This window comes from Lolium rigidum, chromosome 3, assembly GCF_022539505.1.
Source record: "Lolium rigidum isolate FL_2022 chromosome 3, APGP_CSIRO_Lrig_0.1, whole genome shotgun sequence".
Lineage (NCBI taxonomy): Eukaryota > Viridiplantae > Streptophyta > Magnoliopsida > Poales > Poaceae > Lolium > Lolium rigidum.
In genome coordinates, this window is record NC_061510.1 from 360728760 (window position 1) to 360755507 (window position 26748).

Genomic DNA, 26748 nt, shown 5'->3' on the forward strand with positions numbered 1-26748 from the left:
GATTACAGAGATTCAGAGAAACAATACTACGGAGTAGCAGTAATGTTACTGTTAGGGAAACCGCGGCTCTCGCCATTGAAACCGCGGATGCCTTCGAGGATTGCCCCAGCCAGCAACGACACACGCACAATGGTTGCTGCTAACCCAGAACGCTTTTCGCGTTCAATAATACTAGTAGCTGTTCTGATGTTAACCTGCCTTCCCCCACTCGATCAGCCCCTGTTAACGCCGCTTATTCCACGCGATAAATCGGAAAGAAGTATTGAAGTGACACTCCCTGCCCTCTCGGCAGCACTCAGCAGCTGAGCTCAGCTCACCACTATATATATAGCTCGGGCTCCCCACCTTGGGAGACACCAAACTCGACACCAGCTACCTCGCTTACTCCTCTTTCTCTCTCGGCTGCTAGCTGCTCTCCCAGCTCAGCTCAGTCTTGCTTGATTGACACTCGATCAGCTCAATTGCAAACCGACCTCAAGCAAGCACGCGCGCGCGCGCCCCGTTAGTTGACCGGGAGGAGGAGAAAGATTAAGATGGTGAACAAGGTAGCCGACGAGCCGCAGCTGCTGTCGAAGAAGGCCGGATGCAACAGCCACGGCCAGGACTCGTCCTACTTCCTGGGCTGGGAGGAGTACGAGAAGAACCCCTTCGACGCCGTCGCCAACCCAGGCGGCATCATCCAGATGGGCCTCGCCGAAAACCAGCTCTCGTTCGACCTGGTGGAGGACTGGCTGGAGAAGAACCCCGACGCGCTCGGGCTCCGGCGCGGAGGCGCCTCCGTCTTCCGCGAGCTCGCGCTCTTCCAGGACTACCATGGCCTCCCGGCCTTCAAGAATGTAAGCGATTTCCCGGCCACTTGGCACAGTCCTCTATACTTCTCCGGCAAACGCGTATGCTTAAGTAATACGGTCAAAGCCTTACCCACGTTACTTTGCACAGGCATTGGCGAGGTTCATGTCAGAGCAGCGAGGGTACAGGGTGGCGTTCGACCCCAGCAACATCGTGCTCACCGCCGGCGCCACCTCGGCCAACGAGGCGCTCATGTTCTGCCTCGCCGACCAGGGCGACGCATTCCTCATCCCAACGCCATACTACCCAGGGTATGCACTCGCGACTCCACGCTAATTACCCGCCATTTTTTTCACCTGCAGTTCCATGTGCAAGGACGTGCATGTGGGGCGCGCCACTTTCAATCGACAAGTAATTAGGAAACAAGCAAACAAACAAATCATGGCTTCAGATGCTTACGTCACCCTTGCGCATGCAGGTTTGACCGCGACCTCAAGTGGCGCACCGGAGCCGAGATCGTGCCGGTGCACTGCACCAGCGCTAATGGCTTCAGGGTGACACGCGCCGCGCTGGACGACGCGTACCGCCGCGCGCAGAAGCGCAGGCTGCGCGTCAAGGGCGTGCTCATCACCAACCCCTCCAACCCGCTCGGCACCACCGTGCCCCGCGCCGACCTCGACATGATCGTCGACTTCGTCGCCGCCAAGGGCATCCACCTCGTCAGCGACGAGATCTACTCCGGCACGGCCTTCTCCGACTCCATGCCCTTCGTCAGCGTGCTCGAGGTCCTGGCCGCGCGTGGCCCGCGCGCCGCCGACTACGGGCTTGACGGCCGCGTGCACGTCGTGTATAGCCTGTCCAAGGACCTCGGCCTCCCGGGCTTCCGCGTCGGTGCCATCTACTCCTCCAACCCCGCCGTCGTCTCCGCGGCGACAAAGATGTCCAGCTTCGGGCTCGTCTCCTCCCAGACGCAGTTCCTCCTGGCGGCGCTCCTAGGAGACAAGGACTTCACCCGTGGGTACCTGGCCGAGAACAAGCGGCGGCTCAAGGAGCGGCGCGACCAGCTCGTGGACGGGCTCAAGGCGATCGGCATTGGGTGCCTGGAGAGCGACGCGGGGCTCTTCTGCTGGGTGGACATGAGCCACCTGATGCGCAGCCGCTCCTTCGAGGGGGAGATGTCGCTGTGGAAGAAGGTGGTGTTCGATGTCGGGCTCAACATCTCGCCGGGGTCCTCGTGCCACTGCAGCGAGCCCGGCTGGTTCCGCGTCTGTTTCGCCAACATGTCCGCCAAGACGCTCGACGTGGCCATGCAGCGCCTCAGGGCCTTCGTCGAGACCAGCTACAAGGGCGCCGGCACCGTCGGCGCGCTGCGCCGCGCGGCGGCGGCCCCCGCCAGGAGCATGAGCTGCCCGCTCGCCATGAATATGAAGTGGGCGCTCCGGCTCACCCCGCTCTCTGCTGACCGGAAGGCCGAGCGGTAGACCGCCGCCGCGTATAGCTAGTGTTTATACATTATTACCGCGGGGTACGCCTTAGAGCCAGCTTACGGCCATGGCCATTAGTGCATAGTGCTACTACACTAGCCAATAGGCGATTCCTTTAGTTTTTTTTGTATTTTTGCGCCATATACCACCATTTTTCCTCGGAGCACCGGGTAGACACACCGAGGTGCCTGAGGATAGTTGTATTTACGTTTCGCGGTAGAACATAAGCTAGGCACCGATCGATCCATCGGTATCGGATATTCGGATCGTGTATTTTTGACTCGGGAATTCTCCGGAATTCTCTGGTTGTTCGTTGTACTATTATTATTGTTTCAGTTTACTATTGTATCAATAAAAGTTACTCCCTACGCAATACCTTTTTGTACTAAGACTACCCACAATAGGAGTATCATAGGTAGTATCATGTAAGGATGTCAATTTTATCCACGGATCCGGGTATCCACGGATATTCGACCCGCCGGACACGGGTTTGGAGGGCTAATTGTGTCCACGGATTTCATGGGGCGGATATCCAATAATTCATGGAGCGGGCACGGGCAAAGCTTCTTCCCCATGGATATTCAATGGATATCCGTCAGACATGTGGGACCCACATGTCAGTGACACATTCAATGTTACCTAGGCTTAGCTGCCATTTTTAGGCGCAAATCACCAAATCATTAATTTAAGTCTTAATAATTTTATACTCTAAATACTCACGGAAGATCCATTCACGGATGTGCTGGTTGGGCTTCCTACGTATTGACTATGGCTTTTCGCTGATTGCTCTGCCTCCTCGGTAATTGCTTGCCATAATTAAGGACTTAGCCAAAATCGAGCCATCTGCCCATCTGTCTCCTATCGCTAAATAATTATGGATCCCTTCCCGCACGAATATCCGTCACCAAGTATTGATCCATCCGTCGGCTCCGTCAACACGCTGTGAGGGAAGGTGCAGCCGCCAGCCAGCGGTCCATCGACATCGTCCCTGCCACCTCTCCAGATCGACGGATCCCCTCAACCTTGGCGGGCGTGAGATTGAAATGAGACAGCTATTGTATGGTGTGATTGCGTGGCATTTGACATATTATAAGTGCTATGTGATTAATATATTGTTGCTTTGATATTCCTATGAATTTTCGAATAATTATTGCTGAAATGCTACTAAAATAATGTCGAAATGCTGCCAAAATATTTATGTTAGCTTATTATTGCTGAAATGCAAGTGAAATATTGATGAAATGCTACTAAAATTTTATGGGCATGGATATCCATGGATATCCGGGTATCCAGCGGATTTGGATTTGGAGCGACATCCATGCCCATGGATAGTTTCGTGGGCGGGGCAGAGCGAGACTAATGGATTTGGTATTGCAATATCCATCCAAACCCGCTCCATTGCCATCGTGAGTATCATGCATTGCATGCATGCAAAAAGCTGATGTGGCGCTGCAATTAATGATGAAAGAGAGGATATTAGTATCATAAGTAGATACCGTAGTATCATAGCACGTAAAACAAGAAAATTTCATATCAAATAAATCTTGTACACAATTTTGCATTGAGATTCTACAAATTGATAAATACAATAAGAATATGGTACTACTATATGATACCATGCATTGTAGAGGTAGTATCATACACTAGTATCATATGCATGATACCGGTATATGATACTACCCATTGTGACTAGTCTAAGTCAAATCTTTTGAATGTTGATTATTTAAAGATTAGGGTTGCAATATGCAAAAACTGTCTTTGCCTCCCAAGCTCTAGCGATCTTTTATGTTTAAACAAAAAATATAAAAACCATATTTAATTGTTTTAAAAATATGAAAATAAATCTGGACGTAGTCAATGGTGTAACCTACCAGCATCAGAATAGCAATGTGAATTTCTTCATATTCTGAGTTACACAAAAATTACCAAATCTGATCAAATTTGGAGAGTTGAAAACATCCATACTCAGAGCCACACGTTTCTCATTTTTGTATATACATACTTATTTTCTGTATATCTAGACATGTTGAGATATACCTAAATATAGACAAAGTTAAGACATGTTTAATGGAACCGAGGGTGTATTTGCAGTTAATATTTTGCATGTTTGTAGGATATAGCATTAGCTAAATAAGAAATCATTAAAAAAACTCGTAAATGCGATCTTAATTTTTAAAAACAACGTGACCACTCATGCACTGAACCAGAACTCTCCACTATGCAATATATATGATGTTGGGTTCGAGTATTATGAAACAATGTCGAATTCAGTAATACTAATTTAATGACACAAATGCTAAGACCTTTATTTATAAAGTTAGTTGAACTTTTAGAAGTTTAAACTGGATGAGGTGTTTTGGCTCCCAAGAGCATATGCTCCTGATTCTTAAAATGACTTTTAAACGTAATTCAAAATATTGAAAAGTCCGATAAAAAATGTTGCACGCACATCTCAATGTTTTATGTGCTCGGAAAGTTCTTCGACCAAAAAGTCGACATTTTTGTGTCATGTGTAGAAAAGATAAATTTTTGGGCTAAAAAAAAGCTCTTCACAAGGGCATTTCCTTATCTTTTTTTTATATAGGAAACAAAATATGTCAGTTTTCAATATTTTGTCATTTTAAGTATCGGGAGCATATGCTCTTGGGAGCCAAAACGTCTCATCCAGTTTAAACGTCTCATCAGGAGCATATATAGAATATCAACATGTATGTGTGATTTATTTATAATTTTATTAACCTTTTAAAATGTTTTTTAGTAGCGGGAGTGGTGTTTTGGAACATGGGTGCATATGCTCCCTATATATTGAAATACGTTTTACACATATTTTAAATTTCAAAAAAATTGAAACAAAAAATTGGTACGTACATCTTCACGTTCTACGCGCTCACAAAGTCGTTTCATAAAAAATCGACTTATCATGTGACCTGCGTAAAAAAGACAAATTCAGTGCTAAAAATAATGCTTTTCACATGATAAAGTTTTCTCCTTTTTACATAGACCATAAAAAATATTATTTTTTTGTGAAACTTGACCGAATGGACATACATAATGAAGATGTACATGTAAAATTTTTTGTCCAAATTTTTCGACATTTCAAAATATATTTTTTGGTAGAGGGAGCATACGCACCTGGGAGCCGAATTGAATTTCCGCCGAAGCATATGCACGCTAAATCAAAATTGTATTCGTGTAATTACTACTAGTATACAACATAGAAGTGTTTGCTTACTCCTGCCGCTAGGCCCCATATGGTGGCCACTTGTATACTAGTCGGGTCGCTATCACGTGAAGTCAAACCGGATCGAAACACTTGAAGAGCGGCGTTTTCAATGTCGTCAGCTGCAAATCAGGACCCCTCCATGTTGGTAAACCGGTATGGTATAGAGTCTACGCTCGATCTCTATTGCTAATAATGATACTCCACATCTTGTCTTGTCTTTAACTACGGCCGGCGCGCGGCGTCGTCGTCCCACATGCCGCCACCAGCTAACGGTTGTGACATGTGATCACCATCTTGCTTGTTAAACAAACGGAGATCTTATTCTGGTGGGCTCGGCCGGACGCGCGCGCCACGCAGCAGTTTTGCGCTTGAAAGGTGCGTGTGGTCCGTCTCGCCGCGGAACCCGAAAGAAACGAGGCTGGGCCACAGCCCACAGCGAGCGTATGGGTTTTGCCACCGTGCCACGGTTTCTCTCGCTATTCTTCTTGGGTACAGAAATTTTTCTTAACCTCCATCGTTTGAGGCTGGAACTAAGGTGTTTATTTGTGATTTCGAGAATTTAGTTGAGAATTTCATGGATTGCATGTCATGTGTAACCTTAATTTCACTTGGTACCTCTTTATTTACGTAAGTTTATCGAGAAAACTAATGTCGTCAATTTCATTTTATTTCATTTCTACCAAATGAAATGAAATGAAAGGTGGCAAACGAGCTCTTAGGAATGTGATCAATGTCACATCCTTTCTGTCCACCGATAAGTGTACTTCTAGGTTTGTTATAAGTCAATCATTTAAAATTTTGATGGAAAATGTGAAAATACTTATGACACCAAATTAGCATCACTAAATCGGTATTGAGTTGTAGTTTCATAATGTATCAGTTTGATGCCATATATGTTGCTACTCTATTTTATAAATGTTAGTCAAAATTTTAAAACTTAAACTTATGACAAAACTAGAAGTACACATATTCGTAGACGGAAGGAGTACTCCAAGTGTCGAACGAATTCCTAACCCAGAAGCATCTTAGTATGCCTAATGAGGTGGGGAAGCGCAAAAATGGGTCCTTCAAGTTCTTGACGGATATGATATGGAAATATATATATGGTGGATCAGTAGTACAAAACTCTCCACTAGAGCCGGTTTTCGTATATGGGTTGGAGCCAATTTACTCATCCGACTGTGCCCCATGATCTCTAATAAGGAGAACATTAGAGCCGGTTAGAGTAAGCGGCTATAGTACCCAAGCCCATAGACAGGCAAAAAACATGACTCCACTAGCGTGGCTACCAGAGACGGCTCAAATTCACGCCTGGCCCCAAAATTATGACTATCAGCGATGGCTCTATTTCTTGGCTGGCTCCATTCTTATGGCTCCTCAGACGGTTGTTATTTTAACCGGTATAATTTCTGTAGGGTCCGAGTTTTCTCTTGAGTCGATGTTGTGGCGACAAGACCGTAATATTCGGAGCATCTGGAAAATTTCATAACTCTGGCTATATGGAGTATTTAAGCAGTATATGTGTCTGCACATTATTTAAATTGTATAAAGATAATATGAAGTGCAGAAATATATTTTGGAACAACGGCATGTATAGAGTTGAGAACTAGAATTGACACTTCTAAAATGGTAAGTCACTGATCACTAGTTTGAGTTTGCAGCATTGGCATGCATAAACTTCGTCCATTCTTTTTCAGAGATCTGCGGGTACTTGGCAAAGGGGTTCTCTGGTTATGCACCTACTTCCTCAAAATTTTGGTCTTCCATTGCTTCCACGCCTTGTTAGAAACCAAAAGTGACGCGCGCTTAAGATGCTTCTCATCCTCAACCCGGATGACGAAGTGTGTGAGTATCTTTTTATTCAGATCGGCACGAGAAGACTCAAGCATTTGCTTCGAAGTAGGAAGGTTGATAGACACCCGATTTCATGCCACAATCCTAGAAATGGACATGAACCTTCTTCTAGTGATATATGGCTGCGGAGATATAGTCCGATCATCGCATTTATGGAGGTAACGATATACCTAACCTCCGGTCTGAAAATGATACCTCAGTTTCTTGATATAAGGTGTATAGTTTTTTAGAAAAAAGCTCCAAAATATAAGGTGTATTGCGTAGAACCACTCATTTGGATATTTTTTTACGGATTTGATTGCATTTTGTTAGCTCATGCAAACTCCTCTATTTTCTCAAAGTAATAATTCAGGGGTAATCTTGCCTAAAACTCGTGTAACTTGCCCTCAATGTGCGTTTCTTATTTTCCGTGCCAAAAACTATACACCCTATATCTAGGAACGGAGGGAGTACGATAATAATTCTGCAAGCATCAGTTGGCACGAGTAGACTCAAGCATTTGCTTCGAAGTAGGAAGGTTGATAGACACCCGATTTCATGCCACAGTTCTAGAAATGGACATGAACCTTCTTCTAGTGATATGTGGCTACGGCGACAGTCTGATCATCTCATTTATGGAGGTAACGATATACCTAACCTCCGGTCTGAAAATGATACGATAATAATTCTGCAAGCATCAGTTGAATTAAGTAACACCAGCTCACATGAATTGAATTAAACATCTACTCAATACAATGAGACATTTTACGGGAAACCTATTGATGAGTAACTTTTTGGAGTGTTTTTACTCCGTTATTTCATATAGATGTCCTTGTGTAGCGATAGGATTTTTTATTTCATTGTGCTTTCGCGCACCTTTTATGCTTGTTTACGCATGATCTCAAAATATTAAGGCGATGATGAAATATCAAAAAAAACTATCATTTTATGGTATTTTGACGTGATAAAAATCATCTAAGCACTTAACCACGCGCATGGGCCAAAGGAGAATGCGAGGACGAGCTTCAGAGAGTTTAGCGGACATCGGTACGGGGGGACCCTGCCCGTACTGTCCGTTCGTATACGCAGCACCAGGATCTCCGCCTCGTCAAATACTTCCACCTTGCGCAGACGGCACAGAGATCCAACATACACAGCCGTCAGAAACACCAAAACACCACCTATGGGATAGATCTGAGGAGGAAATTGGGAGAAGATATCATCCGGGCTGCTACACTGATCATTAGAGGACAAGGCATCATCTCCTCATCATCAACCACTACATCTTCATCACCATCACCAATCCCATTCTTCTTCAACCATAGTTGTGATCGTGATCGGTAGTGTGGATTTGTATTCGAGTTCATACCACTACTTTCATAAGTCGCTCCTTCTTGTTCTTGCTCTTGTTCTTCTTATTCTTCTTATTCTTCAAGACATGGTTGACACTTGATCTTCTTCATTTGCTTATTCTTGCAACCTTGAAACCAACATATGGTTCAAGCATTGCCCATGGACAAAACCTATAAGAGAAACTTAATGCAACCATTAGTCCATAGGGATTGTCATCAATTACGAAAACCACACACGGGGGCTCCATGTTCTTTCAACAAGGATTATTTCATCCCACCTGGCTTTATTCCAAGCTTGGGGAGATCTATAACACCTTGTAATATACCTTTCAAGTTTGCATGTTTATTTTTCCGCTTGCATTTAGTTTTAATTCAACAAGCTTTGCATTACTGCTTGATTTACTCATTTGGAGCGCGAAGCATTCTTATCCAATGAACTATGAGCCATTATTTTATTTGAATTATGGTTGAATCATGATTATTGTGTTATATGTATGAATTAGGATGAGTGTTATCGTACTTGCATCATGGTAATGATCTTAGGGTCTTCCACACCAATAAGTTTTGATAGACTATGAGAAGAGAATTACCAATAAAGCATATTATGATCATTAGTTTGAATATATGCGAATTTAAAATTATTAGAGATGGAAAATGAAAGAATAATTGTGAAAAGTTATGTTCGATCAATTTATTTATTTAAAAGAGAAATACAAATCAGATGACAAGAATTGCTCATAGTTCTCAAATAGATATCTAAGCTTTACGATCTTATGATATGTGAAGTAAATAATCATCATGTAAGCTATCAAATATAAAAGGTGTGTAGATCTTTAAGTCATTTGAATATGAGAATAGTATGATGGAGTTCATTATTAGTTCTACATCCTTTTATTTTAACGACTCACGTTTCATGAACAAGATGACTCTATCCATTAAGCTTTCATCTTGCTCGGGGACGAGCAAGAGTCTAGCTTGGAAAAGTTGATGAGTGCATTTTTTTTGGAGTTTTTACTCGGTTATTTCATATAGATGTCCTTATGTAGAGATAGGATTTTTGCATTTCATTGTGCTTTCGCGCATGTTTTATGCTTGTTTACGCAAAATTTCAAAATATTAAGGCAATGAGGAAATATCAATAAGAACTATCATTTTATGGTATTCTGATGTGATAAAAATCATATGAGCACTTAACCACGCGTCTGGGCCAAAGGAGAATGCGAGGACGGGATTCAGAGAGTTTACCGAACATTGGTAAGGAGGGACCCCGCCCGTACCGCTCGCCCGTATACGCAGCACCAGGAGCTCCGCCTCGTCAAATATTTTCACCTTGCACAGACGGCAGAGAGATTCAACATATGCAGCCGCCAGAAACACCAAAACACCACCTCTGGGATAGTTCTAGAGGAGGAACTTGGGATAAGACATCATCCGGCTGCTACACGGATCATTGGGGGACAAGGCATCATCTCCGTCAACATCAACCGCTACATCTTCATCACCATCACCGATCCCATTCTTCCTCAACCGTAGTTGTGATATTGATTGCTATTGTGGATTTGTATTCAAATTTATACCACTACCTTCATTCCATCCATAAGATTATGATGATGTTATTGATTGTCTCCATGTGTGAGTAGTTCGATTCGTTCGTGGGGAGATGGAGAAATCCTAGTATGAATATGAGATGAATCAAAGATGATCTATGGTTTTAATATATGAATGTGTGCTAGTTCTCTCTCTCTAGATATTATGTGAAATGCATCATGTAATATTTTCCTTAGGGACTAGAGAGGGAACTAGCCTTTATCATATGGAAGAAGGGGACAAAGGGAGATTCACTAAGGTCATATCGATAAGCATGGGGAAACTCTTAATTACGATAGTCAATATGTGGTTTGCAGAAGACTAGCTGCGGTGATTATTTAGAGATGCGATGACCGATGGTTTTTTGGGCACGTCTTATTATAGAGCTCTCTCCACACACTACATGATTAAAATCATAGTTTATCTTGATTAACATTAATCCTGATGCTAGAGGTGGATCCAATAATCCCTGAGAACACTTTGTCTTATTAAGTTTCACTTCATTTCTCACTACCTTGTTACCTTATTGCTTTATTCACTTTCTTGCAACCAATTACAAAAAATTTGAAAACACCTTTATTTGAGATTAAAGAACGACTTACAAGTGGCCCTTAATAGATAGTAGAAAGAGGCATAAAGACCTTAACTAGTAGCTCCTCGTGGTTCGATACCCTTATTTTAAAACTAGTTACAATTGAAGTGTGCACTTGCAGTTATCACATATTAAGTGATAATCGTATATAGATGTAAAGCCTCATATATAAAAGACACACAAATAGAAAAAGTGTCTACAATACCAAATCAAATGCGCAAGCAGTATTCATGGACGTGTGACAAGGTCTGGTGACAAGGTATTTCAATAGATATGGTGCCAAGTAAAATTATCGACTGGAAAAGCACCAAAAAAGAATATAAAAAACATGCCTTATAATATAAAGAAAAAAAATCAAATGTGCAAGAAATGTGCATGAAGATATGACAAGGTCTTATGTGCAGCCTTTTCCATTTGCTAGATGGTGCCATAGTTTAATCATCGGCATTCTAAAAAAGACAAAACTAAACAAAAAAATGATTTGTATTTGTGCCTCGTACTTACGGTGGCCACACAAACTCCAAGGATGGAGTGAGTCAACCAAATAGGATGCACATCATTTGTATTTGTGCATATCACAATGTTCGCTCATACCGTTCCGGGATCACATAGTGCCACAGCAATTTAATCATCAACATTCTAAAAAAGAGAAAACTAAACAAGAGTAATTTGTATTTGTGCCTCATAGTTACTATGGTAACACAAATCCCAGGGACGAAGTAAGAGAACAATGCTGGATTAAAAAGATTTTTATTTGAGCATATCACAAGGCTCGCACACACCATCCCGGGATCACACACTGCGGCAACATTTTAATCATCAGCATTCTTAAAAAAACAAAACTAAACAAAAAATGATTTGTATCTATACCTCATACTTACGATGGTCACAAAAATCCCACGGATGGAGTTAGTTAGTCAAGTAGGATGCACAAGATTTGTATTTGTGCATATCACAAGGCTCACTAGCACCATCCTGGGATCACATAGTGCCACAACATTTTGAATCATAGGCTCACTAGCCAGTAGGTACGTAGCAGCCGCGATCAAAGCGCCTTGCAACATATTGGCGTCAGGTTGCCCGCTGTGTTCACCACCCTGAAGGATGAGTCGAGGCTTTCCAACAGCTTGAGCATGTTGTCTTCAGCCAGATGTTAGAGCCGAGAGGGTCATTTGGGCGCCCTGCCCGGAGTGTTGTGCCTTGATGAGGAAGAGTGGATAAAGGACAACTGTTGCCGCTGCTCGCTCGATGCATCAACACGTTGTTTGCACACGTTGAGTTCTACTTGTAGCTTGGCCATGCGTGTGTGTTTCATGTGAAGGAGACGATGGTAGACCATAATCTCCTCCCGCGACACATGTGCTGCCAGAGGGGTCAAGCTTCCTCCGCCTTGGCCCAAGCCTCTAGAGGAATACTCACGGTGTTCCAGATGGCCATTTCGGGGTCCCCGTCATCGATTTTGGTGACGGGGTCGATGACCTCACACTGGAACATGTCGGGTAGACACCGCTGCTGCAGCTCTTGTAATCGGTGGAGCCGCCGCCGCGATCCTTGACTAAGTTGTTTAGACCTATGGTATGGTAGGCATCGCAGTCAACACAGATAATTGATGTTGGAGTTGATTCCGGCTCGTTGGAGGAGCCGACGGAAGATGGTGAAGTGGGCGCTGCTGGAATTTTGCCTTGGGCCTTAGCCCATGTCCTTATACAAATTCTGAAATTCTCTTGGCCCATGTGGGAATGGCAAGGGGTGGGACTAAAGTTTAGTCCCACATTGCTAGTTGGGAGTCAATTTGGCAATGGGGCCCCATTCCCCGATCCCCGGTGGTTAATTCACCTATTAGGGGACGGTTTTGGTTAGTACTTCATCCCCGTGGGGATCTTATTGGAGACAAACTCTCCACATTAGGTAAGGTGGGGATGGGTCTGTGTTACCACTATCCATACCCGATAACCATGAAATCCACGTTAGGCACATGACATGTGGCACTAGGGTACAATATAGGTATATATAGATACGAGAAAACCCTAATCCTATTGTGCTCAATTTCCCCTCTCGCCTCCAATCGCCGTAGTCCCCAAATCCCAACTCCCAAACGCTCGCCTCTCCTTCCTAAACTCCTGATCTAGCCAGCCATGTCATTCTACCATGTTGTCATTTTATTTTGGGATCATAGTTACTAGCTAAAGCGGGGATGGTTAACCGATGGTTATTTATTTACCCGATGGGGATGGGGATGGTAAAATAACTGGCCCCATGACAGTTAGTGGGGATGGGGACGGAGAAAATTTTCATGCACGAGGATGGTTATGGTTGAGAAATAACCAGTGGTTAGTGTCCCCGTTGCCATATGGAGTTGGGAGAGAGTTGGAGTGGTATATAAGGTGGGCTATTCTAGTCCTAGTAAGTGAGTGAGAAGAGAAAGAGCCCTCGTGCAGTCCTCCTCCGCCGCTGCCCGCCTCGCCTCGCCACGCCTCGCCTCGTCACGACGCGCCGCGGGTTCCGGGAATCTCGCCGAGCCGAGCTTATCTTTTTGCTGTTTGGGAAATTAATTATGTAATCAATTACGAGTCATTAACGGACATTAACACAGCCGTTTTCGTTCTGGTTTTTCTGGATCGTGGACTCGTACATGGGCTGCGTCCCACGACCTTCCCGAACCGCACTATATAAGCGCGGACGCAAACCCTAGCCTGTACGTGACACCATATGTGACCGCCTCTTTCCAGTTCATTGCGCCGCCGCCTTCGTCTTCCTCATCCCGTCCTTCGGCGTGCACCGAGCGGCGGGACAGTAGGCCTCCGGAACCCTGTCTCTCGTAGACCTGTACGGGTGAGGGGCAATCAGGTTTTTGGGGAGCGCTTACGCGCGACTACTGGCAACACGACGTCGTCCGACGACGAGTTCCCGAACGAAGACTTCTTCCCGGACATCGACAACCTCTTCGGCAACCTCAACATGGGAGACAACAACCAGGATGCCGCCAACATCGCCGCTGCTGCTGCTACCGCCAACGTTGGATGGTATGCGTTTTTGTCCTCCTCGTTTCAGATCTTGCTAGAGTTCCTAGTTCTGCTATATGGAGTAGATGCAATAGGTATATCCTATCTAGATGCTATCTGCTCATCTACTCTGTTCATATGCATGATTAGTTCATCTGCTATTTCTGTAGTCATGATTTGTCAAATATTATTTCGGATTAGTTCATATGATAATTTGCTTATATATTCAACAATCCAAAAACCTGATTTTAGGCAAATGAATTCAAGTGGCATTGCCGCTGCTACTAGGCCGCCTCTCTTTGATGGTTCACACTATAAGAGGTGGCGCACGAAGGCAGTTCTCTGGTTTCAAAACCTGAACTGCGATATCGCCCTTCTTGGCAAACCTGAGGGTGATCTTTCTCCTGCTCAGGAGGAAAGTTACAAGAAAGTCGATGCCATGTTTAAGGCAGCTCTCTTCAGTATTCTTGCGGACAACATTGTTGACCCGTACATGACTTTTGAGCATGGTAAGGATGCGTGGGATGCACTCAAGGCTAAATTTGGGGTCTCGGATGCTCGCACTGAGTTGTATGTCAATGAGCAACACTATGACTACAAGATGACTGGTGAGCGCTCTGTTGTTGAGCAAGCTCATGAGATACGATCACTTGCCAAAGAACTTGAGCAGTTTAAGTGTACCTTACCGGACAAATTTGTGGCCGGTGGCATTATTGCCAAGCGTCATCCTTCATGGAGGAACTTTGCTACTTCTCTGAAACATAAGAGACAAGAGTTTTCCGTTTCAGATCTCATTGGGTCTCTTCATGTGGAAGAAAAGGCGAGAGCAAAGGACACACATGCTCGAGATTTTGAGGGAGGTTCTAGTGTCAATGTGGTACAGAAGGAAAACTTCCAATCCCACAAGTTCAAGAACAAGAACAAATCTGAAGGCAAAGGCAAGTTTGATGGCAAGAACAAGGCCTCACACTCAACCAACTTCAAGAAGAAGGCTGATAAGAAGAAAGGGGCTTGCCACGTCTGTGGTGAGCCTGACCATTGGGCTCCTAATTGTCCTAATCGCTATGATAAGTGTGGGAACGGCGGCAAGACCGCTAATGTTGTTATTGCTGGCGATACTGAGATGAAGGACGCTGGGTACGGTATTTCCCCTACCGTCCTTTCAGTATGTAACTCTCCTGATTGGTGGATTGATACGGGTGCCAATACACATGTATGTTCTGATATTTCCATGTTTTCTTCTTATCAGGTCGCAAGGACTTGCTCTGTGCTGATGGGAAACGGCTCACGTGCTTCTGTTCATGGTGTTGGTACGGTAAATCTGAAGTTTACTTCGGGGAAGACCATCCAGCTGAAGAATGTGCAGCACGTTCCCTCCATCAATAAGAATCTCGTCAGCGGATCGCTCTTATGTCGAGATGGTTTTAAGTTGGTTTTTGAGTCATATAAAGTTGTAATTTCTAAGTACGGACAATTTGTTGGAAAAGGCTATGAGTAGGAGGCTTGTTCCTCTTATCTTTATCAGACTTGTGTACTCAAATTATTAATCATGTTAGCAATGGTAGTGAGTCCAATATTTGGAATTCACGACTTTGTCATATTAATTTTGGGTGCATGACGCGGCTAGCCAATATGAATTTAATTCCGAAATTTACTACTATCAAGTGTTCCAAATGTCAAGTGTGTGTGCAAGCTAAGCAACCTCGCAAGCCTCACAAGACTGCTGAGGTAAGAGATTTGTCACCGCTGGAACTCATACATTCAGATCTTTGTGAGATGAATGGCGAGTTGACAAAAGGTGGAAAAAGATACCCCATGACGTTAATTGATGACTCCACTCGATATTGTTATGTGTACCTTCTGAAATCTAAATATGAAGCTTTTAATCACTTCAAAATCTATAAAGCTGAAGCAGAAAACCAACTTGATCGAAAGATTAAACGGCTTAGGTCTGATCATGGTGGAGAGTATTTTTCCAATGAGTTTGATTCTTTTTGTGCGGATCATGGTATTATCCATGAGAGGATGCCTCCCTACTCACTTTAATCTAATGGGGTGGCCGAAAGAAAGAACCGTACTCTAACTGATTTGGTTAACGCCATGTTAGATACATCGGGTCTATCCAAGGTATGGTGGGGGGGAGGCGATAATAACCGCGTGTCATGTCCTAAACCGTGTTCCCACAAAGAACAAAACCATTACTCCATTTCAGGAGTGGGAAAGGAAAAGGCCGAAACTCTCCTACTTATGTACTTGGGGTTGCTTGGCGAAAGTGAATGTGCCAATACCCAAGAAGCGCAAGCTTGAACCAAAAACCGTGGATTGTGTTTTCTGGGATATGCATTTCATAGCATTGGCTATAGATTTTTGATAGTGAAATCTGAGGTATCTGACATGCATCTTGGTACAATTATGGAGTCGAATGATGCGACTTTCTTTGAGGCCATCTTTCCCATGAAAGACAAGTCTAGCTCATCAAATCAGGAGATGCCTAGTTCATCAAGTCAGGAGTTAGTTACGATTTCTGAACCTACCATTGCGATAGAACACTATGATAATCCTGTGGAGGATGACAATGAAGCTCCCGAAAGGAGCAAGAGACAGAGGACTGCAAAGTCCTTTGGTCATGATTTCATTGTGTACCTCGTGGATGATACTCCCACTTCTATTTCAGAAGCCTATGCATCTCAGGATGCTGACTACTGGAAGGAAGCTGTCCGTAGCGAGATGGATTCATCTTAGCTAATGGAACTTGGGAGGTTACTGATCGTCCTTATGGGTGCAAACCTGTAGGATGCAAGTGGATCTTAGCTAATGGATGTTAAGACAGCTTTCCTAAATGGAGAGCTCGATGAGAAAATTTATACGGAGCAGCCTGATGGATTTGTAGTAGATGGTCAAGAAGGAAAGGTGTGTAAGTTGGTTGAAGTCTTTGTATGGTCTTAAGCAAGCACCTAAGCAGTGACATGAGAAGTTCGAAAGAACCTTAACCGCTGAAGGCTTTGTTGTAAACGAAGCTGGCAAGTGTGTATACTATCGCTATGATGGGGGCGAGGGAGTTATTGTTTGTCTCTATGTTGATGACATATTGATATTTGGGACCAGCCTTATTGTCATTAAGGAGGTCAAAGAGTTCTTATCTCGTTGCTTTGAGATGAAGGACTTAGGAGTACCTGATGTAATCTTAAACATCAAGCTTCTCAAGGATGACGCTGGTGGGATTACATTGCTTCAATCCCACTATGTGGAAAAGATTTTGAGTCGCTTCGGGTATAGCGACTGCAAGTCTTCTCCAACGCGTTATGATCCTAGTGTGATAATTCGAAAGAATAAAAGAGCTGCTAGAGATCAATTGAGATATTCTCAAATAATTGGCTTGTTTATGTATTTAGCCAGCGCCACGAGGCCAGACATATCCTTTGTTGTAATCAAATTGGCTCGATTTGTATCAAGACCTGGAGATGTTCATTGGCATGCTCTTGAAAGAGTGTTGCGCTAATTGAAAGGCACTGCGAGCTATGGTATTCACTATACTGGATATCCGAGGGTACTTGAGGGTTATAGTGATTCCAATTGGATTTTTGATGCTGATGAGACTAAAGCCACGAGTGGTTATTTTTTTACACTTGGTGATGGCACTGTTTCTTGGAAGTCTTGCAAGCAGACCATCTTAACGAGGTCAACAATGGAAGCAGAACTCACATCACTAGACACTGCCACTGTTGAAGCAGAGTGGCTTCGTGAGCTCTTGATGGACTTACCTGTGGTTGAGAAACCAATACCCGCAATTCCTATGAACTGTGATAATCAAACTATGATCATCAAAGTAAACAGTTCTAATGATAATATGAAGTCATCAAGGCATGTGAAGAGGAGATTGAAATCTGTCAGGAAAATGAGAAACTCTAGAGTTATTGCGTTGGATTATATCCAAACGTCTAGAAACTTGGCTTATACTTTCACAAAGGGTCTATCACGAAATGTGATAGAGAATGCACCGAGGGAGATGGGCTTGAGACCCACACTATGAGTTGCCTACAGTGGTAACCCACTCTATGTGATCGGAGATCCCGTGAATTAGAGCTGGGAGACAAGCTGTTAGTCAGCTGGGAGGAGAGTATCCCTATACTGAATTTACCTTCTCCGTGAAGATGCAATACTCTCTTGATCTGCATGGCAGGTTGATACTTATCTTAATGTGTTCTAAGTGGCTTATTCGAGCAAAGATGTTGTCCTGCAGAACATCTTCTGAAGAACAAACCTATGTGCGTCTGATTGTTAAACGTCGCAATCTATGAGAGTTGGGTGCTCTCTCATAAACTCATGAAAGGCCCTGGAGTATAACGTATAAGCTCCACACCGCGAGGAAGCCTCGCGGCAGTCCTGTATCAGTCTAGACTTTGTGTGAAGCTAGTTCGCAGAAAATTTGTAGTTCAAGGCGTAGTCCACTATTCAAGTTGCAAACTAGTGTAACATGAAGTTCTTAGTGGAAGTTCAACTTAACAGTCTACACCGTGCACCGGTATATAAAACAATGATTCTGGAATAATGGTATTAGATGTGTCAATGAGACTTTGCGGCGGATTGCTGGAATTTTGCCTTGGGCCTTAGCCCATGTCCCAATACAAATTCTGAAATTCTCTTGGCCCATGTGGGAATGGCAAGGGGTGGGACTAATGTTTAGTCCCACATTGCTAGTTGGGAGAGAGTTGGAGTGGTATATAAGGTAGGTTGTTCTAGTCCTAGTAAGTGAGTGAGAAGACAGAGAGCCCTCGCGCACTCCTCCACCTCCGCCGCCCGCCTCGCCTCGCCACGTCTCGCCTCTCCTCGTCACACACACTCGTCACGACGCGCCGCGGGTTGCGGGAATCTAGCCGAGCTTACCTTTTTGCAGTTTGGGAAATTAATTGTGTAATCAATTACGAGTCATTAACGGACGTAACACAGCCGTTTTCGTTCCGATTTTTCTAGATCGTGGACTCGTACGTGGGCTGCGTCCCACGACCTTCTCGAACCGCACTATATAAGCGCAGACGCAAACCCTAGCCTGTACGTGACACCATATGCGACCGCCTCTTTCCAGTTCATTGCGCCGCCGCCTTCGTCTTCCTCATCACATCCTTCGGCGTGCACCGAGCGGTGGGACAGTAGGCCTCCGGAACCCTGCCTCTCGTAGACCTGTACGGGTGAGGAGCAATCAGGTTTTTGGGGTGCGCTTACACGCGACTACTGGCAACACGACGTCATGCGACGACGAGTTCCCGAACGAAGACTTCTTCCCGGACATCGAAAACCTCTTCGACAACCTCAACATGGGCGACAACAACCAGGATGCCGCCAACATCGCCGATGCTGCTGCTGCCGCCAACGCTGGACGGTATGCGTTTTTGTCCTCCGCGTTTTAGATCTTGCTAGAGTTCCTAGTTCTGCTATTTGGAGTAGATGCGATAGGTATATCCTGTCTAGATGCTATCTGTTCATGTACTCTGTTCATATGCATGATTAGTTCATCTGCTATTTCTGTAGTCATGATTTGTCAAGTATTAGTTCGGATTAGTTCATATGATAATTTGCTTATATATTCAACAGGCGCCACAACGGTAGATGGCGAGATCGGCTCTCCCGGAGTCGAATGGATCAAATATGGAAGGCGAAGGGTGCCTAACGTGTTGATGTGGAAACGTAGATCTCCAAGCCCTAGATCGATTCCCTCACGGAAGGAGTTGAAGGCCAGGCATGAGGCCGGCGGGTGCAGGACGAACGTGAGGGAGCCGAAATAAACCGCTCCTTGGAAACCGGAGAGTCATAGATTGCCCCGGTTGGAGTCGTTGAAGCCGTGACTCCAGCGCACATATTTCCCACGGACGGCACTAATTGACGTGGTGTATCCATGTCAATGCCCATGATTGATGGACTAAAGGTTTAGGGAGAGAGGTGCGCTGGCGAGTTCGTAGGCTAACAAGCAAGGAGAAATCACGCTTGTCTGATCTTGATTACTGATAAAAGTTACAATGTCGCTGTGATGTCTATGATGGTGTAGATTACAATCTATCTGACTCTCCTTGCTGGCGGTCGCTCCTAACCTTTATATAGGGAACCTGAAGGATTGTGCCCACGTCAAATGCCAAAAAGACGAAGGATGACGAGATTTACCCGTCTCGTGCTAGGACCAACCTCATGCCAGGACCAACCTCGTGCCAGGACCACCTGAATGGATCGCAGGGAACAAGAGGGGGGGGTGGATGGGCGCTACACAATTTTTATGTCTTTTTCAATTTTTAGCGAAGCAGAAGGTAAAGATGATTGCTTTAGTGATGGAGATGATCCTAGTGTGATCCTAGGCAAGTGCAACAAGTAAAGGAACAAGCATGATAGTAAGAGTAAGGAGCGGGACAACCGGAGGGCGCGGAGTCGAGGCGAGGATTTGTTTCCCGCAGTTCCTCCCACAAGAGGGAGTACGTACGCGTTGAGGAGGTGCTAGTCTTACACAAGAGACTAGACGGCCACACCACGAAGGAAGGCCTCACCTTCTTCCTCAAGAGAGCTCCACAAAGGGGCTCCCTTTTCTCCACTAAGGCACCGGTCGTGGCGGTGGTTCCTTCACAAGGTTGGGGCGAGCTCCACAACACTAGGAGGCTCCCAACACCCTATGGGGCTAGCACAACTCCAAGCTAGCCTCCATAGGAGCACTTCTTCCAAGATCCCACCATAGGAACCCTACCAACAAGATCCACTAAGGACTACCACGAATTGGTGAAATTTCTCTCGGTAGAACGATAGATCGGGGTCTCCTCCACCACACCTCAAAGTATGAGCAAGATTGATTGGGTAGGTAGGGAGATCCACTAAGTTTGAGCTCAACAACAATGGAGGAGAGAGAGAAGCTAAAATCGTGTTGGGGAAGAAGGGCCCTTTAAATAGGCCCCCCCGAAATCCAACCGTTATCTACGATTTTTGCCTAAGCGGTACTACCGCCCTGGATTCGAAATCCCCCAGATCTAGTCCACGTGGACACATAGCGGTACTACCGCTCGTGGTACTGCTTGAGGTACCGCAATGGCCTCCAGAGCTTACTGGATACCAAGCGGTACTAAAGCGGTACCAGAGCGGTACTGCCGTAAGTTTAGTTACGGTACTCAAGCGGTACCAAGGCGGTACTACCGCTCTCAAGCGGTACTACCGCTCAAGGTACCGCAAGGATACTGAACCTTGATCTGTGGGACTTTTTCTCAGGCAAGTCTCCAGAGCGGTACTGATGGGCAGTACCAGTAGGGATAGCAGTACTACCGCTACTGGTACCGGTAGTACCGGCCTGGCAAAAACCGCTTTCTCCTCTTTTCCTCTCCGACCATGTCACCTCGCGATACACAAACAAAACCAGAAAACCTATAAGCTACGCTTCAGTCCTCCGATCTTGACGTGTCCAGCGAGGTCACCGTGCACTTGCAAATCTATCAAAGACACTCTTTGCACACGGTGAGATTGTTCAAGTGTTGTCATCAAACACACAAAACCCGGGGTTTAGACTTTGCCCTTTCAATCTCCCCCTTTTTGGTGTTTGATGACAACACAAGAAATTGCAATGGTATATGATATTATGATGAGATATATAGATTTGCAAAAGCTCGACGGAGCTCCCCCTAGACATGTGCATATTTTGAATATGTATTTGAATACAAATGCACACACCCTAGAGACATGACTCCCCCTAGATTTTACAAACCCAAGCACATATGCAACAAGGATACTTGACATGTTCATATAGCATATGCACAATATGGAGGCAACACATGATTATGCAAGGAGTTTTGGGTGACGACGTTATCATACTTTTGTCTTGAGAATACCCGTACTCACAATAAGGTGCCTCCATAGAGTTGGTGTAGCCACAAGAAGAGATAAACAATAAGGACCAAAAGGCTACAACAACAAAAGTCCCCATGCAAAAATCCATCCAAATAGGCAACTTCTCCCCCTTTGGCATCGGAACACCAAAAAGGAGGGTAAGCAAACTAAAGGATGGTAAGGAAATACCCAACCAAGCTTGCAAAAACCAACAAGGAAAACAAAGCTTGGATGAGTCTCCCCAAAGATATGGAGAAAAAGAAAAGACAACAAAAGAAGAAGGACAAAAGAAAAGTCACAAAGAAACAAGAAAAATCCTCAAAGAGGATGTTGGTGGCCGAAGCCACCGTGTAAGAGTATAGTAGTGTGAGGTCGCGTAGATGTAACTAGGACTCACGGCTACAACTCAACATGAAGCTCATTAGTCACTTATTTGACAAATAGCATATGTTTTGGATTTCTTTGTGCATTATGGGGGGAGGGATAGCTCAATAAGTTTAAACCGCACTCCCCTATGTTCATGCGTGCTTTTCATCTAGACATATAGCTAAAGAGTGGTATGTGTGCACGACGGTCAAGCAAAGTTCGACGGATCAATGATATTTAGCTCATGCCTCAACTCAATGAAACGCTTCTCATCCAAGGGCTTCGTGAAGATGTCCGCCAATTGCTCCTTGGTGCCAATGAAGGATAGAACAATATCTCCGCGAGCGATGTGATCTCGAATGAAGTGATTCCTTATCTCAATATGCTTCGTCTTCCCATGAAGAACCGGGTTGTAGGCGATCTTGATGGCGCTCTCATTGTCGCACAATAGAGGAACCTTGCTATACTCGAGTCCATAGTCCCGCAAGGTTTGCCTCATCCATAAGATTTGCGCACAACTACTTGCCGCCGCAACATACTAGGCTTCCGCGGTAGAGACGGAGACACAATTTTGCTTCTTCGAGGACCAACACACCAAAGATCTTCCAAGAAAGTGACAAGCTCCGGAGGTAGACTTCCTATCAACCTTATCTCCCGACCAACCGGAGTCGGTGAATCCAACCAAAGAGAAGTCCGTGTCCCTTGGGTACCATAGTCCAGAACGTTGGGTATGAACTAAATATCGAAAGATCCTCTTTACCGCCATGATATGGCTTTCCTTCGGACTTGCTTGAAACCGTGCACACATTCCGACGCTTAACATTATGTCCGGACGAGAAGCACAAAGGTAAAGAAGCGAACCTATCATCGGACGGTAGAGCTTGGGGTCCACCGCCTTGCCGGTCTCGTCGAGAGAGAGTTGACACTTGAGATGCATCGGGGTTCCAATGCCCTTGGCGTCCTTCATGTCGAAGCGATTGAGCATGTCTTGAAGGTATTTTGCTTGATTGATGAAGGTGCCTTGTCGCATTTGCTTGATTTCGAACCCGAGGAAGTACTTGAGTTCCCCCATCATTGACATCTCGAACCTATTAGTCATCAACTTTGCAAACTCATCATTAAACTTTGTGTTAGTTGAGCCAAATATGATGTCATCTACATAGAGTTGGCATATGAAGAGCTCCCCATTGACTTTCTTAGTAAAAAGAGTGGGGTCGATCTTCCCCACTTCGAAACCACGGTCTACAAGCAACTTTAGATGCTCATACCAAGCTCTAGGAGCTTGTTTGAGACCATATAGGGCCTTTTTGAGCTTGAAGACATTGTCCGGGAAATGGGGGTCCTCGAATCCCGGGGGTTGCTTCACATATACCTCCTCATGTAAAGGACCATTAAGAAAAGCACTCTTAACATCCATTTGTTGTAGTTTGAAACCGTGATGAGAGGCAAAGGCCAAAAGGATACGGATGGACTCAAGCCTTGCAACGGGTGCAAAAGTTTCGCCAAAGTCCACTCCTTCAACTTGAGAATAGCCTTGTGCCACCAATCTTGCTTTGTTGCGGATGACGATGTTGTGTTCATCTTGCTTGTTCTTGAAGACCCATTTGGTGCCGATAACATTGCGGCAATGATCAGGTCGCTTCATGAGAGTCCACACATCATTCCTCTTGAAGTTGTTGAGTTCCTCTTGCATTGCTATCAACCAATCGGGATCTTCAAGTGCGTCATTGACCTTGAGAGGTTCCACCATAGAGACAAAGGCGTGGTGCTCACAAAAGTTTGCTAGTTGCCTCCGAGTGGTCACTTTGCTCTTTAAGTCACCAATGACATTACGCAAGGAATGAGACTTGAGGCGTAAATGTCTTGAGGTAGGATCTTCATGGCGAGTGTTGGCTATAGGAGTAGAATATTGAGAATCTTGAGAGTCCTCTTGGCCTTCATCATGGCTTAGATCCTCGCATTGACCTTCATTGTCGTTGTGTGGGGCATCATTATCATCATCATGAGAGCCGGATGACTCGGGGGTATTTGGAATGGGAGTATCCATGGAGATTGCCGCCGAGCCATTCGGTGAAGAACTTGAAGCTTGACATGGTTCACTTGATGTTTATTGTTGTGGTAGATGAGCTTGCGGTGGTTGTTGATGTTGTTCTTGAGTTGGTTGAGGTAGGCTTGCACTTGATTGTTGAGGTTGTTGTTGAAGTTGATCATGAGGTTGTTGTAGAGGTTGGCTTGCACTTGTATGATCAATGGAAGAAGCTTGGCCTTGTGGTGTAGATGGCTCCACTTGGGTGGAACTTGGTCCTTCCCCGGTACTCATAGAAGGTAGCATTTGAGTTCGGTGAGTGCCAACACCCATCCTTCCTACGGTAACTGGGGGAATTGCATCTCCTTTCTCACAAGAAGCACTTCGCTCCTCCAAAGATCTATCATCTTCATCGAATGTCACATCACAAGATTCTACAACTCGCCCATTTGACTTGTTGAAGACTCTATAGGCGTGAGAATCCGTAGCATAACCAAAGAAAATTCCTTCTTGAGCTCTTGAATCAAACTTGGAGAGTCTTGTGTCCTTGACAAGCACATATCATTTGCATCCGAAGACCTTGAAGTATGACACATTGGGCTTGTTTCCGGTGAGAATCTCATATGGTGTCTGATAACGCGTGAAGCACACGTCCGTTGGGAACCCCAAGTGGAAGGTGTGATGCGTATAGCAGCAAGTTTCCCTCAGTATGAAACCAAGGTTGTCGAACCAGTAGGAGATGAAGGCCACGTGAAGGTTGTTGGTGAAGGAGTGTAGTGCGGCGCAACACCGGGGATTCCGGCGCCAACGTGGAACCCGCACAACACAATCACAATACTTTGCCCCAACTTAACGAGTGAGGTTGTCAATCTCACCGGCTTGCTGTAAACAAAGGATTAAACGTATGGTGTGGAGAATGATGTTTGTTTGCAAAGAACAGTAGAGAACAATGATTGCAGTAGACTGTATTCAGATGTAAAAGAATGGACCGGGGTCCACAGTTCACTAGTGGTGTCTCTCCAATAATAAATAGCATGTTGGGTGAACAAATTACAGTTGGGCAATCGACAAATAGAGATGCATACATATCATGATGATTACTATGAGATTTAATCAGGGCATTACGACAAAGTACATAGACCGCTATCCAGCATGCATCTATGCCTAAAAAGTCCACCTTCGGGTTAGCATCCGCACCCCTTCCAGTATTAAGTTGCAAGCAACAGAAAATTTCATTAAGTATGGTGCGTAATGTAATCAACACAAATATCCTTAGACAAAGCATTGATGTTTTATCCCTAGTGGCAATAGCACTTCCACAACCTTAGAACTTTCGTCACTCGTCCTGCATTCATTGGAGGCATGAACCCACTATCGAGCATAAATACTCCCTCTTGGAGTCACAAGTATCAACTTGGCCGAGCCTCTACTAGCAACGGAGAGCATGCAAGAACATAAACAACATATATATGATAGATTGATAATCAACTTGACATAGTATTCAATATTCATCGGATCCCAACAAGCGCAACATGTAGCATTACAAATAGATGATCTTGATCATGATAGGCAGCTCACAAGATCTAACATGATAGCACAATGAGGAGAAGACAACCATCTAGCTACTGCTATGGACCCATAGTCCAAGGATGAACTACTCACGCATCAATCCGGAGGCGGGCATGGTGATGTAGAGCCCTCCGATGATGATTCCCCTCTCCGGTAGGGTGCCGGAGGCGATCTCCTGAATCCCCCGAGATGGGATTGGCGGCGGCGGCGTCTGATGGCGTGTAACTCACACGTTCGTTGGGAACCCCAAGAGGAAGGTATGATGCGCACAGCAGCAAGTTTTCCCTCGTAAAGAAACCAAGGTTTATCGAACCGGGAGGAGCCAAGAAGCACGTTGAAGGTTGATGGCGGCGGGATGTAGTGTGGCGCAACACCGGGGATTCCGGCGCCAACGTGGAACCCGCACAACACAACCAAAGTACTTTGCCCCAACGAAACAGTGAGGTTGTCAATCTCACCGGCTTGCCGTAACAAAGGATTAACCGTATTGTGTGGAAGATGATTGTTTGCGAAAAACGAGTAGAACAAGTATTGCAGTAGATTGTATGCGATGTAAAGAATAGGACCGGGGTCCACAGTTCACTAGAGGTGTCTCTCCCATAAGATAAATAGCATGTTGGGTGAACAAATTACGGTCGGGCAATTGACAAATAGAGAGGGCATAACAATGCACATACATGATATGATAAGTATTGTGAGATTTAATTGGGCATTACGACAAAGTACATAGACCGCTATCCAAGCATGCATCTATGCCTAAAAAGTCCACCTTCAGAGTTATCATCCGAACCCCTTCCAGTATTAAGTTGCAAAACAACGGACAATTGCATTAAGTATGGTGCGTAATGTAATCAATAACTACATCCTCGGACATAGCATCAATGTTTTATCCCTAGTGGCAACAACACATCCACAACCTTAGAACTTTCCGTCACTCGTCCTGCAGTTTAATGGAGGCATGAACCCACTATCGAGCATAAATACTCCCTCTTGGAGTTAAGAGTAAAAACTTGGCCGAGCCTCTACTAATAACGGAGAGCATGCAAGATCATAAACAACACATAGGTAATAGATTGATAA

General features: G+C 44.9%; 1 protein-coding gene across 1 annotated transcript; it reads left to right on the top strand.

The window, feature by feature from the left end:
* Nucleotides 1-368: 368 nt before the first annotated feature.
* LOC124700420 (1-aminocyclopropane-1-carboxylate synthase 1-like) lies at nt 369-2641 on the top strand. The gene is made up of 3 exons (XM_047232553.1): nt 369-836; nt 940-1100; nt 1268-2641. Exons 1-3 carry the CDS (start codon nt 534-536, stop codon nt 2268-2270), a joined length of 1467 nt encoding a protein of 488 aa, XP_047088509.1. The 5' UTR covers nt 369-533; the 3' UTR covers nt 2271-2641.
* The last annotated feature ends 24107 nt before the right edge of the window (nt 2642-26748 follow it).